The following is a 17872-nucleotide window of genomic DNA, read 5'->3' on the forward strand; positions in this document are numbered from 1 at the left end:
TCACATGCCCAATCTCAAATTTTACTGCACAGTTACAGTGATAAAAACAGCATGATACTGGCAAAGAAACAGACATGTTGATGAACTCAATTGTACTGAAGACCCAAAAATAAGTCCACATACCTATGGACACCTGATGTTTGATAAAGAAGCCATAGATACACCCTGGGAAAAAAGACACCATCTTCAAAAACTAGTGCTGGTCAAACTGGATGGCTGCACACAGAAGACTCCAAATAGATCAATACTTATCACCCTGCACAAAGTTCAACTCCAAACGGATCAAAGATCTCAACTTAAGACCACATACACTGAATTGGATAGAAGAGAAACTGAGGAATAGTCTTGAACGCATGGCACAGGAAAAGACTTTCTGCACAGAACACCATCAGCACAGGTACTAAGCACAACAATTAACAAATAGGAACTCATGACGCACAGAAAAGCTTCTGTAAAGCAATGGACACTATCATTTTAACAAATGGCAGGCTACCAAATGGGAAAAGATTTGTACTACATATATATTGCAATGAGTCTTTCTCCGTCCTGACAGCCAGCTCCCAAATATATATTAATGTCACTTATGTGTGAGTGCTGGCTGTTAATTCTTCAATAAGCAGGCTGTAATTCCTATAACCACAGAGGTTAGGTATAGATTAAGGGACTAGGGATGGATCTCCCTAGGAGTAGGAAATAGAATAGATATAGATGGATGGGTGTGGGTGGTTACTGGAACAGGAGGATCAAATAGGATAGGGGAGGGAGGAGGGGGAGAAAGAGAATATGGAGAGAGAAAGCTAAAACTAAGTGCCATTTTAGGGGTCGTATGAAAACCTAACAAGTAGAAGCTTCCTAAAATATATACATAAAGTCATCCTAAATGAAACTGCCAAATAACAGGGAGACAGAGCTCCAACTGGACGTCTCTCATCACCACATGAAGCTTCCAGTGCCAAGAGTGGGTTACATCTCATTGTATTTGTCTTAGCAAGGCTTACTATTGCTGTGATGAAGCCCCACAAACAAAAGCAAGTTGGGGAAGAAAGGGCTTATTTCACCCACAGTTCCATATAACAGTCCACAATCAAAGGTGGGGAGGGCAAGAACTCAAGCAGGACAGGAACTGGAGGCAGGAGCTGATTCAGAGGCCAAGGAGGGGTGCTGCTTACTGACGTGCTTACTATAGTTTGCTCAGCCTGCTTTCCTATGGTACCACCATAACCCAGGACTATGGTACCACCCACAGAGAGCTGGGCCCACTGACATTAATTAAGAAAATGCCCTAGAGGCTTGCCTACAACCTGATCCTATGAAAATGTTTTCTCAACTGAGGTCCCCTCCTCTCAATGACTGTAGCTGTGTCAACTGACATAAAACTATTCAGCACAGCGTTCCTGGCCAAAGGGATCCTGCGAGAATGCTCTAACAACCCAGGCTATGGAAATGCATATTTACTGCTCTCCACAAATTGACAGTGAGGTCCTATCGCTGAGGACAACACCTACACAACTCACTAAACACGGGGAAGTCGGGGTACCTACCTAGAACCTTCACCCCTACTGAGTAGCCTTTATGATACTGGGAGGTACCGCGCACACTACCAGAGAGAAAGGTAAACCAGTCCAGCCACAAACCCTGCGATCTATATTATATGCTGGCATGATAGTGGGCCAAAGCTTGTGGGGGTAACCAACCAAGACCTGATTTGATTTAAGGCCAAGAACCTGAGACTAGATAGTCCAGGGACCTAGAGGAAAATCAAAAACTACTGTTCTGCTAAAGGAACACAGCAATAAAATTGAGTCCTAATGACATTCTACTATACTAATAGATCAGTACAGCTTACGATCTCCCTAAATTACCTATGTCGGCAAGAATGAGCTTGGTTTCTGATCTCCCTGTCTTCGCCCTAGTGCTAGGATTAAAGTGTGCGCCAGCACTCCTGACTTGTACAGTGTTGGGCTGCGTGTGCATTAGAAGCACAGTACTGGGTTTGCTGTGCAGGGTCAACACACCACCAATGGCTTGCTGGATTTGACACGGGGCTTAGTGGATACTCACTCTTTTCCGGGCTTCGGACTTTTGGAAGCTCTCATGCTGTATAAACGTAGCTGCGGCAGAAATCCTGGGCAGTGGTACGCGGTCTGCGTCGAGCATATTCACAGCTCTCTCCAAGGTCATCTCCACGTCTGCATTCCTAAACGAAGAGCCGCAGATTTGGTGAGAAAGCTAACCGTGCCCTCTGAGTGTCCAGAAGGGACTTAACTAGAATCAGCAACAGCTGCAACATCTGCACTCTAACTTCTCCTTCGCCTAAGAAACGTCAGCACCGGAAAGCAGAGGGTATCAGGAACTAGTGGCGGAATTTCTCTACTTCTCCTTAGACTGGTCTCTGGGATGTTGCAGAAGAGAGAGACAAAGAGATGCAACTCTCTAAGATAAATAGGATGATAGTTATATAAAAAAAAAATGTCCTGGTCCCCTTCTCTCCGCCACGGTAACGGAGTTATCTGGGGCTTGATGTGCAATCTCTCCTTTATTAATGGCATGTGAGGTGATGTCATGTCGTTGGGCAGAGAGAGGCTCCTTTATTGAAGACATGACTTACGAAACAGCAACCCCGACTGACTCACAGAGCAACACTTTGCTCTCCTTTTAATTCCTGCTGGGAAGACAGGCTAAGAGGGACATGGCTGCATCTAATTCATTCCAAGTAAAACAAACACCAAAGACATCCCGGGAGGTTGTTTTCTAACATCTGCTAGTTTATAAGTTCAATGCAGAGGTGAGGCAGTGACCACAGTGAGCAGTGCAGGGCAGGTCACAAGGTGACCACAGTGAGCAGTGTCCCTGTGTGCTGGGGGTGTGCAGAGGTGAGGCAGTGACCACAGTGAGCAGCGTAGGGCAGGTCACAAGGTGACCACTGTGAGCAGTGTCCCTGTGTGCTGGGGGTGTGCTGAGGTGAGGCAGTGACCATGGTGAGCAGTGTGGGGTAGGTCACGAGGTGTCCACTGCGAGTGGTGTCTGTGTAGAGGTGAGTGTGCAGAGGTGAAGCAATGTAATATATTTTCTGTAATATATTTTTATACATAGAAGTTCAGAATATGCCACCTCAAAGTATAAAGTTCTGGCTGCTGTTTATGTCTGGCTGAGCGGCATATCATGAGTATAAAGGTATTTAAAGAAAAGCAGAACACTGCTGGCCTCTATATTGAGAATTATATAATGACCTCATATTTGAAAATATACTTCAGGAGACAATTATAATCAGTTTAAGAAAAAGGGGAGGGCAGGCCAGAGCTAGGGTTCAGCCTGTCATGCACACAGCCCTGTGTTCAATCCCCATTACCAGTGTGGTAGCACAAACCTATAATCCCCAGTACTTGGGAGGTAGAGGCAGAAGGAGCAGAAGTTCCAGGCCAGTTGGGCTACCCAAATGACACTTCTGGAGGCCCAAAGAATGTGACCTGATCGATGGGTAGGGAGCTAGGTGGGAGATCAGAAAGAACAGCTGTTCCCTGGCTCCTGTCTTCTAAACCAGAAACTCAAAAAGTGAGTCCTTCAGCTTCAGTTATGACTCTCGGTGTCATTGGGCTGAGGAGAGAGCTTGACGATAGCATGCTTCCATGGCTTCCATGGCAACACACAGAAAATAACAAACAGCAGGAAGAACATAAAATGCTATTGGTCAGACTAAGAGTCACTTTAGAAAGTACCCGCTCATTTTCTGCGTGTGGAATGTCCAACTTACATTCCTGCCCCAGTTTGCCCCAGTCTGGCTCTCCTGACATAGCATACGGTTACATCTCTGAAGTCATCAAGCTGCTGCAAGTGTTCTCAAAAGAAGGGGAAAATCACCCGGCTGCCCAAGGTGTGGCAAGAACGCTGCTGTGAAACATGACTCATTCCTATTAGAGCAAAGGTCAGAGACGGACACTTCCGAGAGCACAGCAATAGTCTGAGCTGAAGCAAGAAAGCAAGCCTTCAACCGGGAAGTCTAATAGGAAGAAGCAGGTGGGAAGGAGATGGGGAGGCGTGAATCCTCAGCAGCCCTAACTGCTGTCTGTCTGCGTGGCGTGCTCAACGGAAATGAAAGTAGGGACAAGGAAGATGGCGAACAATCTGGTTGTCATTACATAACAAAAGAACAACTAATGTTTTGTCATAAATTATTAATTAAAATAGGAGATAGAGGTATAAATAAGAACAGCAAACTCTTTGAAGTTCAGAATATGTCACCTTATTGTAAGCATTTTCAGTTACTATGTCAGGCTGAAGGGCATTTGGAAACAGTAGGTAAGGAAGGAGCCTTCCTGTTCCACTTAAATCAGGCCATAGAACTTCCCTGGAGAAAGACACCGTAGCACAGGAGACTAGGGACCAGGCTGAAAGAGCCACACAGAGGGTTAAAATGACACCTCTCTTCTGCTAGCTTTCTGAGACAGCTCCTGGTCTCTGCTCCTCGGCTCACTACCTACCCAGAGCCTCTTCCTCGTGCTATGCACAGTTTGTCTTGGGTTAAAAAGGTACAAGACACAGGGTCCTTTGGGACCTACTTCCTTTCTACAGGCTTCTCCTTTATATGTTAAAGATGAGGACATATGATTTCCTATTGTTAAAATAATAATTAGAATAAACACGATGTGGAGGATAGTCAGCGTGACCTGTTCTCTGCTCTCAAACTTGGCTGGTGATTTGCCAGAGATCCACTCTCTCCCTAGTCTCCCTTACCTGGTCCCAGGGTGCACTGCTCTGCATTCTGGGAATCATTTGGCACAGAGCTGTTGCTTACAGCACACCTTGCTGATTTCGCTGCCCCTCTCCTGAACACTCATCCAAGCCATTTGTTTTTTCTCTCTATGGGCTTTACAGCAGGGCAGCGTGCATGGGAAGTGTCTAAGATTCACTTGTTGAATTATTCAATTCTAAGAAGTATAGAAATCCCATTTTTAAAAAACTCCACATAGAGTTTGTCACTTGGTGATTTTTATAAAACCTTTCTCACTAGTCTGTCGTGGACAGGTGGTGAGTGCCTCCTCTAGCCCCAGACTGCCCAGCTGCACCAGCCACCACCTGACTGGCACCCTTCCATTCTTCCGGGAAGACAAACCCATAGTTTACTGAGCATCCAAGTGTGGATTTCTAGCTGTTTCTAGGTAGTCCAGAGGATGCCCCACATATGTCCATATTCAAAATACTTGGCGGGCATAAAAAGGGAGAGCCTGGAAAGGGACTGGCCAGGGTGAAATGCGGAACAATGGCGTAAGGGTGGAAGACCCGTGTGCAGATGTGGGCGAGTGTCTCTGGGCTCAGCCAGGAGCTCTGGATGGAGCAGGAGTGCACCAGAGCGGAGGACTGTGCCATCGTTGGCTTCCCAGTCAGAGGAATGCCTTCTTCTCCTTCCCAGAGGAAGCAAAACTTCCCTTCAGAAATCAGAGTTACCTCCCAGTCTCCAGAACTTGAGAATCTCAGGAAGTAATTATCCTTTGAAATATAATTAAATATTGTACTAAACTACACTGACCAGTAAGACAATTTCCTGACACAACTACGGCTTTTAGCCTTAGTTATTACATCTCACTCTTCTTTCACGACACGTTTTTACAGTGCCTGCTATGGACCTGCCTTGCTCTCAGGGTGCTGACAACAGAAGGATGAACTGGACGTTAGCAAAAAGCTGAAGGCTAGGGGTACCAAGTTAATGCATAAACACAATGTAAAATGTGAGGCGGGTTCGGGAGGCTCACCCGAGCTGGACATCAGTGAAGGTGCTCCTCTCCCGGTGCGCATCCCCGCTGCCCACAGCTGCCTGGCCCGCAGTAGGCAGCAACCTCCCTGGGTCCTGCAGGGTGCTGCGGACTGAGCTTCGGGGCCAGGAAGAGCGGGCGGCTCTGCTTTGTGCACCCAGAGGCCGAGCCTGGGTCACGCGCACGGTCTCTTCCAGCAGGCTGCCTGCGCTGTGGCTGGTGCCTGGTGGATGGGGAGGCATCGTGGGGTTGAGTGGACCATTGTCGAAGACAGCATCGCTGAACGACCCGCTCACGGGTGGCCTGCGGACGGTGCCCGCCTGGCGAAGGCTCAGGATCTCTGAGCGTGCATAGCGTGGCAGGGTAAGGCGCCCACCGGGCACATGGCCCTGGCTCCGCCAGGCAAACTGGTATTCACTGTGGGCATAGCGAGTCCTTTCCGGGCTGCTATTTGGGGAAATCTCAAGTCTCCTCAGAGGTTGCCTCCAGGACCTCTCCTCCACTGACTTCTGGGAACTGTATTGTGCTGTTCCTCTCCCCCAGCGACTTCCGTAAGTAGCACTCATTCCAGACTGTAGGAGAGAAATAAAATTTAAGTTAAGTGTAATAACTGATCTTGGAATTACAATTTAACAAGTTGATTTTCTTGAATAAGACGGAAGTCAGTCCCTTTGAATAATAAGTCAGTTCCTTTGGGTTGTCTTGAGTCATATTTATTTGTACTTAGGATTTAATATCATCTAAACTTTTAAACTTTAAAGTCCCAGTTTTCCATAATGTTCACACAACTTTTCTCAAAATCTGGGAAATGAGATGGAGCACTTTAGAAAATAACCCTCCCTGACCAAAAAAAAAAAACCCCACAAAGTCTGAAATGGTGTTCCTGACAATCTAATCAGTTACGTCCTCTGGTGTCCCCACCTTTAGCATGTCATAGTCCCTGGTGACAGGTGATCGCCTTCCAACAAAGTCATTCTCAACCAAGTGCAGTTTGTAGACATACTCAGGGACACTGCTGGTTCGGTGAAGATTCCCTGAAATGAAGACAATATGAAGATAATTTAGAATATAAATGTACCAATCGACAATTACTGAATGCATGACAAGCATCTAAGTTTATATCAGGTGTTTCTAAATGCTGGTTGAAAGTTGTCATTTGGAAATGACAAATGATCAAAGGTTATCAAAACATTTGTTGGGTGTTTCCAAGTGCCAGGAAGTGCAGGCTTGCAATGCTGAAGTCCTGATCTCTCTCTTTCTGAGTAGGGACAGCCGAAATGAAATCAAGCAAACTATAAAAGCCAACCAAACAAACAAAAACCCCATACTAAACAAGAAAACCGTGGAAAGTCCAAACCAGTATAAATCAGAGAGTTTCATGAAAATCCAACACTGTTGCAATGCGGACAATTTCTGTGAATCGCTGTTTGGCTCAGATACTCAGCTCAGCACTAGAAAGCTGGGTTTCAAAGGCCAGCGGTAGTTCTGCTCCCAGAGTAGGAGCTCAGGAATTCTTTGCTGCTCTGAAGGCACAGGCAATGAATACATTCAAGCGCTACTAGATAAGGAAGCCTGTGTAAACAGGCGGTGGGGTCAGTGTAGTCAAAGAGAACAAACACCAACCAGTCTAAGGGCAGGTTAAGGTGTTGGCAAGGTAGTCAGTCTCTTCTGCAATGACTGTGCCTGTGGAGTCAGGACACTAGCCAAGTAGCCCAGACACTTCAGGGGAAGCCAGGCTCTGTGCTCAGTGATGCGTGTCTTCCTCATCTCTGAGGAATGTGGGGCGAAGACAGTACTGTGTCCCTCTTCTGTCTCTTTGGCCTTTTCTTGGTAGCTGTTTTGTAATCTCTCAAAGAAAAAAAAGACTTCTAAAATCTTAGTAATGTCTTTTTCTATTTTTTTTATTTTTGTCACACTGCATTCTTTTACGTGAAGAAGAAAGACACTCAACTGTCCTGAGATTTCTGATCCTCCAGGGAGCTGCTGAGGACAACAGAACACAGCAGTCCCTTTTATGTGACGGAAATGATCACCGCACTGCCTAACAACGTGTTCAAATGTTACACTTTCAAGAGACTAATAATACAGTCACAGGTTACTCGGAGGAGAATGAAGCTTGTTACCAGAAAGCCAAACAGTGTGAATCCATTTGAATTACACACTTGCGTCTATTTCCTGATGCCAAGCATTTCTCCTGAGGGGAGACATCTGCAGACTTGTAAGTATCGTTTTCAAGACACTGAAGTATTGGTTAGCCAGAAATCCTGATTCTAGGAAGCCTGCATTTTCCATGAGGCCTGGCGAGGGTCATGCAGCAAGACAGGACAGGGTGACCAGCTTCTTGCTCAGGGATTCACTGAAGCCTCTTGCCAGTGAAGGAGCAAGGACTCCAGCACAACCAGCACTTGTAAAAAGCCTCTCTGGAAACGTCACTAGCAGGGAAAGGATGTGGCTTAAGCCTCTCGGGCAGTCCTGCTGGCTTCTGGCTTTATCTTATCAGATCTATCCAGGGAATCTCTGGAGCCAGCCACTCACGTCATTTATAAAAGGAGAAAAGGGTGGAGTGGAGTGTGTAAAAGGTTTCTCAGCAACTTTTTGAGATAATAACTTCAGAGAGCCACAAAAATGGCAGATGGCTACAGCTACACAGCCATGACTGTCCCTTGAGGAGCCTGACCTGTGTGTGCTTGGGTGTGGCTCGCTTCCTATCTCTATGCTTAGGCGGCTGTTACAGCCGAGCACCTCGCTTTCTCTCTTAGCCCTAATTCCCAGGCCAGGATTGAAACCTTTTCTTTTTTAAATAAAATCTCTAACTTCACTTCACATCTGGTATCCATGAATTTCTTTTTTTGGGTTCAAGCCATAAACACTAGTTTGCCTTGTATCAAGGTCCCTAACCCATTCTCAGGCTGCCGAGGGAGACCATGTGGAGCGGTGTCTCTGCCCCCTTACTGATGACACAGAGGTTCCTTAAGTTTTAGCTTTTAGAATCTGGACTAACAATGAAGGAAAAAAATTTCTTCAAGTTAGGAAAGGCTTAAGGACTCAACTGTCAAGGGCCTGGTCTATCCTTACAATTATCCTTAGCTCTGCACTCCTGCCTTTCCCCTCATTCCCTGGTCCAGTCTACACTGCAGACTACCAGGAGACAGGGCCTGCTGACCCAGGATCAGAGACCAGCAGTACAAGACGCAGAGAAACACCAAGGCTTTGAGCCTTAAGGGTCTGAGGGAGATACGATAGAGAAAGCCTATATTCCTCCTATATCCAAACAGAAACTTCCTATAGAAGCCGTGATGGCCAAATAATTATTAATTAGCTGATGGAGAAGAAATCAGATTCTATTGCTATGATGAGACAGACACCATGACCAAAACAGCTTACAGAAAAAGGCATTTAATTGGAGGCTTGCTTAGATTCAGACAATGAGACCATGACCATCATGGTGGGAAGCATGGATGCAGGCAGGCACTGGAGCAGTAGCTGAGAGTTCTCATCTTAACTGTAAGGTGGAGGCAGAAAGGGAAGACTGGCCAGGTGTGGGATACTGAAAACCTCAAAGTCCACCCCCAGTGGCATATCTCCTCCAGTAGGCTACACCTCCCTACCCTTCCCCCAAACACTTCCAACAACTAGGGCATTCAAATATTAACTTAAGGGGGGCATTCTCATTCAAACAATCACACCAGATTTACTGTTTTGTTTTGTTTACAAAGTAACTTAGAGCTGGGTATGGCAGAACATGCGCCCTGCTACTCAGAAGGCCGAGGTAGAAGAGCATTTGAAGTAATGACTTTAAGATAGTCAGAACAATATATGAGACCCTGCCCCAAAACACCACCCAAATACATGACAAAACTATAGCAAATTAATTTCATCTTCAAGCAAAGAACAACAAATAAGTTATTGATTTGTTAGCCAATGTCATCGCCATTTCTATCTGCCACCCCTACCATCTGAAGTTGTTTTCTCTGGTGCTTTTTGGAACCAGGGCTGGGAGGATTCATTTGGGATCTTAGCTGTCTATCATAGCTGCATTTTTCTTTAGACTCCACATAGAGATGGTATGACATGGGCATGATGGCATGTGTCTGCAGGGTAAACTGGGAGGATTATTTGAGTTAAGAATTTATAGCTCATTCTGGCTCATCCAGAAAAATCTCACTTCAAAGGAAAAAAAAAAAGAATCACGGTTGAGATATCAGTCTGAAGATGGAAGGCCTTTAATGAACTGCCTGAATTCTCTTAGGAATTGGGCATGGTGGCTCGAACCAGTAATCACAGTACTTGGTGATAGAGACAAAAACAGGCAGAGCTGTGAGTTTGAGGCCAGTCTGTCTACACAGAGTGAGTTCATGGTCAGCTAGCACAAAAGACTGAAAACAAAGACACACACGCATTTCTTTTTTTTATTGCAGAGCTGGCTACATCCCTGTAGCAATGTAGCCACTGTCCCAACAGTTCCAGACAAGCAGGACGTGAGCAAGGGTGTCTCTTCCAGTTCAGGGGTTAGAGGCTAGCTTGTGCAAAATGGCAAGAGTCCACTGAAACCTTCAGGTGGAAAAACAAACAATTAGAATTCCTCAGTATGATTTAAATAAGGAATCCCAAGCCATTGTACCTCTTAGCTTTTCATTGGTTAGGGCCAACAGCTTCTTTCCTTACTGAGCCTAACTGCTCTTTCTTCTTAAAATATTCCTTAGATGACAAACGCATTTCCGCAGAAAATTTGCATTTTTATGTTTATCCTTTGCTGAAACCTATGATTCACAATTATCAAATTCTTTAACTAGCACTCAAAATAGCCATCTCCTCTGTGCGGTAGAAGAGAGGACTGGGGAAGGCCACAGACAAAGCGACACAACTGGACTGAGTTACCCAAGCAAAGAAAAAGGGGAGGAGGGAGCTGGGAAGGGGAGGAGTCAAAAGATAACTGTGTGTGTTGGGTGAGGGGTGGGGTGGTGGTGACAGGAATGAAGGGTGAGAAGTTACAGGCCTCACATCAGAGAACTTGGAATACCACGCAGAACACAGATTCTTCTCCCGGAGATAGCAGTGCGACCCAAGGTATTTAAGAAACAACCGACACTTGGTAGCTGCCTGGGAAATAGTGAGGCCAGATTTGAGCAGCCAGGGGTCCTTATCTCAAAGTGGACTTTTCCTTCTTGACATAAAGAATCGTATCTCATACTGCACTTCTAACAGACCCGCAGCAGCCCGTGACAAGTTAAATGCTCATGAGTTATTCCGCTCAGACATCCAAAATAGCCTACCTACACAGACAAGGTCAGCACGCACTCCTGCAGGCTGACATCTGCCCCATGCTTCACCACAGTGAAGCCAAAACTGTGAGGTCAGTGGTCACACATGTCCTTGTCCTAGGTGGACGGCAGGTGCCCAACACCACTCCTCCTCCATTTCTGGGTGTGTGGTGAAGATGGGAAGCTGCTCTCTACAAAAACATACAAGGCTCGTGCTGAGTGATCAGGAATCTGATATCCTGTTGAGGTTGATTCTATATTTGGGTAATATATATTTATTCTTTTCTTATTTGTATGACGTGTACATTCACCTGTGGTCTCTTGGTTCTCTATGATAAAATCATTTTACCTATCAAGAAAAATATTCATTAGTTTCTATCCTTCTATTTAAAAACTGGTAACCTGGGGGTTGGAGCAATGGCTCAGCAGTTAAGAGCATTGGTTGCTCTTCCAGAGGAGCTGGGTTCAATTCCCAGCATCCGCATGGCAGCTTACAACTGTCTGCAAGTCAAGTTCCAGGGATCCGACACCCTCACACTGACATACATGCAGACAAGCACCAAAGCACATAAAAATAAATAAATCTTTTAAAAAGTTTTTTAAAAAAATCTTAGAAAAAAAAAGGCAATCTGGGGCTGAAGAGATGGCTCAGATGGCTGGCCTTTCTGAGGACCCAAGTTTGGTTATCAGCAGCCTCATGGTAGTTCACAACTTTAACCTCAGTCTCAGAGAACCTGACGGCTCCTTCTGGCCTCCATGGGCACTGCACCCATCCACATGGTGCAGATTTTCATTCAGGCAAAATGTTCATACACATTAAAAAAAAAAAACTTAAAAAAAATCTTACAGGAGTCAGTAAATCAATGTGATACTCAGTCCACAGCTCCATATAATGCACACGTGTGAGATTCAGGACTCAAGGAAGTGATCAGTAAGCTTCTAGGGAGCAATGCATTTTCTTTGAAATTTTGAGAATAATAAAATTATAGAATTTAGTTATAATTACTCAGGCCAACTAACATTATTATACTTAAAGGTATGGCAGTAAGTATGTGCTTTCCTTTGATAGTAATGGTGACCTGTGTTTTTAAATGTGTAGATGTTTCTAAACATTTCTATTAAGGCCTACATGCTAAGCTGCCAATCAGATCTTTAAACACTTAAATTTGTAATTTCTAGTATCATACCCATACAGTAGATTTAAAGACATACAGTAGATTTATGTTCCTATTATAAAAGAACTTTATACACTGCCTAATCTTAATTTAGTCAGTTAAAGGGAAGAGGTTACTCAGATACAAAGATTAAAAAGTCTCTGAATTTGTGGTCTATATCCAATCTTGCTGATGCTATTTAGTTTTTCCTTCCCAAGAAGGAACATGGGACATGAGTAAATACATTTGGATACACACACAAAGTAGAGTTCTGCATTTATCTCAGAATTAAATAATTTGGCTATTTTCAAGATCATCTGAGCTGGAACCAAACTCTCTCACTGTAGGTCACATTGGTCAAGTCTGGGCTTTGAGTTCCATGATTTGTTATTAAGTTCCATATCAATATTAATGTTGAACCACCTGAAAATAAAATAAGCCATATTTTAATATGTGAGAAAAAAGTTTTAAAGTTGATATCTGGGGTAGTTTGAATAGGAATTGCCCTCGTAGACTTTTATGTTTGAGTGCCTGGCCCATAGGGAATGGCACTATTAGGAGGTGTGGCCTTGTTGGAGTAGATGTGGCCTTGTTGTAGGAAGTGTACCACTGTGGAGATGTGCTTTGAGTTCTCATCACATTCAAGCTACACCCAGTGTGGCACAGTTGCTTCTGCTCCTGAGGATCAAGGTGTAGAACTCTTAGCTCCTTCTCCAGCACCATGCCTGCCCACACGCCTCCATGCCCCGCACGATGATAATGAACTAAACCTCTGAAACTGTAAACAGGTCCTATTAAATGTTTTTCCTTATGAGTTGCCGCAGTCATGGTGTCTCTTCACAGCAATAGAAAACCTAACTAAGACGATATCCAAAAGGAAACTGTAAGAGGAGTCAACGAGTCACCAATAGCTAGAATACTCAGTTGATGGGCCTTCGGTTCCCATGACTACAGCGCAGCTGGCCCAGGGTGACTATGACTGCGGCAAATGCTTTCCTTTAAGGTAATTCCTGCTCTAAAGAGCAGTGCGTTGTTATAATCAGACTCGGTCCATTCTTACAGTTCCACCCGTTCTAAAGCATTTTTTTTCCAATTTCCAGCTCAGCATTTTACCTATGAAAGGAAACGTTCTTCCCATTCTAGGGGTGAATCATTCTTTATGACCACCATGTTGTTGGTATTCTGTTTTATTTAACAGAATATAACAAGTTTGTAAAAACAAACAAACAAACAAAAAACCTAAAAAATACAGAAACCCTTACATAAAAATGTTTTCCTGTACCAAATCTGCTAGGAGTGAATGAGAAAGTGTCCCATGGGCTCTATGAGGCTCACATGGACGTCACTACAGCCTGGGGTGTGAACGACACTCAGAAGAGCAGGACCACAGCCCTGCCAGGGCTTTCCCCCATTCCTGTGTCCTTCTACCTAGTAACTGACTAATCCTCCCTCTCGGTGAGTCACTCACGCAATGCCCTTTAGCAAAGGATTCTTACAGTGTAACACTTTCTGCTATTTTATCTTCAGGCAGTTTACCATTGATTTTACATTAAAATTGAATTTCGACTCCAGTTTAAAAAATCATTAAGAGCTTTTATTTCCCTCTGTGAAAGGGCAAGTCTATTATTGGCAACTATCTATGCCAGTTATGAAATAATCTCTCTTTGTGACAGCTCCCACTACTGCCTTTGTTTTAGGAACACGGTTTTATGCTATATAGCCCAGGTTGGCGTTGAACTCACAGAAATCCTCCTGCCTCAACTTCCTGAGTGCTGGGATCACAAACATGAGCCCCCACACTTAGCTTTTGTTAACTGCACTGTTTGACATCCAGAATGAATTTGTCTTTCTCTCTCCAGAACCCACACTAATCGCCAGTACTGAAAGTAGCTACACCAGGAAATCATAGAAGCAGACACGATGGGGGGGGGGCATTTTTATGGTAGATTTTCAAAGATGAATTGGAATACTGTTCACTGAGTGTTCTAAGCATTACACACCACAATTTAAAATGAAAGTGTCTTTCTATTTAGGCACTCGAGAGAGAATAGCAATGTAATAAGTAAAATAGTATTTTATAGTGTAATACATTTCTCTTTGCCAATCTTAAATGTTTCTATTTTGACTTTTTAAAATTTGATACACTATATGGCTATTTTATAATGCAGCCACCTACCTTTGAACCTGGCCCCACCTAGGCTGATAAAACTGACTTCTAAATATTCAGGAGTTTGAAATTATGCCAAAAGTCGGTGAGTGGTTCACAGTGGAAAAACAGCCGCTTGTAAGAAAGAGACGGAAGCTTAAAGAGCCTTACAAGGTATTAACTAAAATTTGCTACGTTTATCTCATCTCTTTCGCCAGACTATCTGCTGCCTCATCCTTCCTGGTATGTCAACAATCCAGAATTCTCCTGAGCACTGGAGCTAAGAGCAGTAGCATCTGGGTCACTTTTCCCAGATCAGCCCTGTTCAGCCATGGCTTGTGTTTCAGCATAGAGTCAGGATGCAAATAGAAGGAACTATAAAAACAGTGCAGCTACCCAGAGTCCCAAACCCTTCCAAAGTGCTGTCATTAAACACGAGAATCCCCTCATGCTGCTGATCCACAGCACATGGAAGCTGGCTCCTTGAAGCCGACTTCTTCTCAAAGCAGGGGTCTCTTACCCGCGCCTAAGCTGCTTTTCTGTGTAGGTTGCCAAAGAGCTGCCCTTGTAATCAAAAATAGTTCAAGGGCTTTATTCCTTAGTTGGAAGAGCCACTCACTGGAGCAGAGGCACCAAAGCTGTGCCTTTTGCTCTACCATATCAACTCCATGAAATATTTGTGCTCCTCTATTCTAGAGTGGCATATCTCCAGCTACCTCCCTTGCACACTCGTAATGAATTTTTCAGATTCAAAAAAAATCCCGGTTTCGGTATAGGATATCACAATTCCTCCGAAGAGATTTGCAAAATTATCTTCAACTTGGAGAAGTTAACGCCCTTGCTAGTCCCTGGGTGTGCTTATTGCTTTTGATTCAGGGCTGCATTCCTATGTGTGTTTAACTCAGCACCCGAACAATGCCTTGCAAAAATAAACACATTCAGTGGCATGGGCTGAATTCACCGAACAGCTCCTGTATGGTTTGGAGAGAGCAGTTTGTGGTGCCTGGACCAAACATCCTACAACTGTTGATGGACACACACCTCACACTTGACATGAATCACCATATCTGTCTCATCTGCCTCTCAATGCCATCTAAGGATATAAGAAAACGGAATACATGAGCTTGTAGACAACAGTCTGTCATGATAGGTGCTTAGCAAACTCCGCTCCTGCTGCCTTCGGCTCCACAGGGACCCCGCCATTTTTGACTAGTTGATGCCTGCTTGCTCTTCTGGCCTTGCTACTCTAGGACAAGAACATATCTTTAATATGCACTGTGTTCCCTGAACAGAGGAGGCTGCTTTAGTCCAGTCTAGCATTGGGCATGAGGGCATTCAGACTACAGTATGCAATGATACGCCTAGCCAAATACTGGCCTCACTATCCTAAAATCTCTAGCCAGACTCCTAACCCTAAATTTTGGGTCTTCTACCCAGGGACTAAAGCAGTTCTTTCTTAGGTGACCCTTCTCATCCTCTCAGAACTTCCTCGGTTTTATTTAGAGGAAAATGGGAAGGAGTCACAAGGAAGCGTGGGATCCGAATAATCTCATTTTATGTTAGTAAGCAAAACAATGCCATAACCAAGGATCAGTTTAAAACTCCAGGTTTTGGTGTTTAAATACCAGCTCTGCCACTTTCTATCTGGAATCCGAGTGTTATTTATTTGCTTAGTTTCCTTATCTCCAAACTTGGATTAAAAAAAAAAAAGAACCCCAGGTAGTTCTTGCCTGTAATCCTAAAATGGGAGGCAAAGTCAGGAAGTTTGAGATTGCATCTCAAAATAATGATAATAAATAATAATAATAATAATAGAAAGGCAAAAACAAAACTAAAAAACTAGTTCATTTAAAAAAGATAATATAAAATGCAAACCACATAGCCTAATTAGGGGCATTACAGGCACTCAGTTACATGAACTTACAATCATTAAACACCTCTTTACTTTTCAAGTATGCAAACATCAACCGCCTTAACCTTTAGACAAACTGAAAAGAGTACAGCCTCCCAGACTCTGCTGTCTGAGATCCACTGGCTGGCGCGTGAGTATTATTACTCCTAATAGGAAGCACATTCGCTAGAGCTTGTGATGATCTTTCTGATCAACCGCACTTCTGTCAACTAATCTGTGCATTAGTTTGATTTTTTTTTTCCGGTAAGAGCAGTCCTGTACCCACGCGCCCACGCATCTGTTGGTGCCCGTGCTGGTATGTGGGTGTGAGGTGGGCAGGCGCGGCTGCCTTTAGCCCGGCCAAAGTCTCCTTCCTCCTTCATATCCTCTGGCAGGGGATTGGGATTGTTCCCAGGCCCAAAGTCGACTTGCCCAATTTGTTCACGTCCCAGACCAAGCGCGGCAGATAATAAGTGGAGCGCTCTCAAGTACCTGGGTGACGTAGCCCTGCCTCAATTTAGGGGATGTAGCAGCCGCAGGGCTTTCAAGGTTTCTTTCTAAAAATATTTATGAAAAGTCGTGAACTCTAAAACACCTAAATAAAAGCCAAAAGGAGCTGCCTTACAGAAGAACAATCGCGCACACCAAAAGTCTGCATACAATTTCCAAGTGCTTTCGGAACCCGGGGGCACGGACCCGGATCGGGCGGCGAAGGGGGAAACAGACTGGATTCAGTAACAGTCAACGGGGTGATTAACACACGAACACGGTAGACCTGAAGGAGAAAGAGCGTTTGTTTCCGCGGAGACGAGCGGCCGGCCAGGAGGCGCTGCGGGTCCTGAAAGGGACGGGGATCAACAGGTAGGTGGGCAAGCGGGCGGGAGCCGCGGGGCCCGTCGCCGGGAGCCGCGGGGCGCGCGTCGCGGGTGGGGCTCGACTCACCGCTGACCACCGAGCTCCTGCCCCGGCGGGCCAGGGTCTGCTGCACCTGCTCCTGGATCCGCTGGCTCCGGGCCGCCGTGTCGCCGCGGCCGCTGCTGCCCACCAGCCTCAGCCTGGCCTCGGAGGGCAGGGCCAGGCTGGAGCTGTCCAGGTGTCCCAGGATCTGCTGGCCCAGCACCGTCCGGATGTAGCCACACTCGGCCAGGGAGCCCGGGACCGCCATCACATCGGCGAGGTGACCGGCGAGCGACTGCCAGGACCTGCCGCCGCCAGAGCCCCAGAGGCGTGGGGGACCCGCCGCAAGCCCCGCCCCGCCCCGCCCCGGACCCGGGCCCGCAGGGGACAGGGGCGTGGCTCCGGCAAAGCAGGCGCACTCAGCCCGGGGCGAGCACGTCCTCCGAGGTCCCACGTACTCAGCGCTCGGCTCGCGAGGGATTGTGGGAGGAGCTGCCCTCAGGACAGGTGCAGCCGGGAACCTCGCCTCCTGGCGCGAGGAGCACGTCCAGTTAATTAGGCTCAGCCACTCTGTTCCAAATGCTCACTGACGATGAAAGGTGTATAAAAGAAAAGTCGTCAAAAAGTCTTATTTTATCCTTAGTGCAACTCCAGTACGACGCGCTTTTTCGCACAGATGGAGTCTCAGAAACATATGTTCTTCCTCAGTGAAAGCATCGGCTCGCTCTTGCAAATACACAAATTGTACCCAGTGCGCGCTTGTCCACCCACTTCCT

At 45.6% G+C, this 17872-nt stretch overlaps 1 protein-coding gene across 2 annotated transcripts in view; it reads right to left on the reverse strand.

Moving 5' to 3' along the window:
• Pkp2 (plakophilin 2) overlaps window positions 1-17443 on the reverse strand; it is a 58709-nt gene extending 41266 nt beyond the window's left edge. The window contains exons 1-4 of one of the 2 annotated variants that reach the window (XM_041678064.1): window positions 17142-17443; window positions 6669-6781; window positions 5748-6319; window positions 2062-2197 (exon numbers count right to left, since the gene is read on the reverse strand). In XM_041678064.1, coding sequence (XP_041533998.1) covers window positions 2062-2197; window positions 5748-6319; window positions 6669-6781; window positions 17142-17364 — 1044 coding nt within the window. In that variant the 5' untranslated portion in view covers window positions 17365-17443. The remainder of the gene's footprint in view (window positions 1-2061; window positions 2198-5747; window positions 6320-6668; window positions 6782-17141) is intronic. The other variant, XM_041678063.1, reaches the window with a different exon arrangement.
• Between the last annotated feature and the right edge of the window lie 429 nt (window positions 17444-17872).

Source organism: Microtus oregoni, unplaced genomic scaffold (assembly GCF_018167655.1).
Source record: "Microtus oregoni isolate MIOR12 unplaced genomic scaffold, Mior012 000029F_ref0000214, whole genome shotgun sequence".
Lineage (NCBI taxonomy): Eukaryota > Metazoa > Chordata > Mammalia > Rodentia > Cricetidae > Microtus > Microtus oregoni.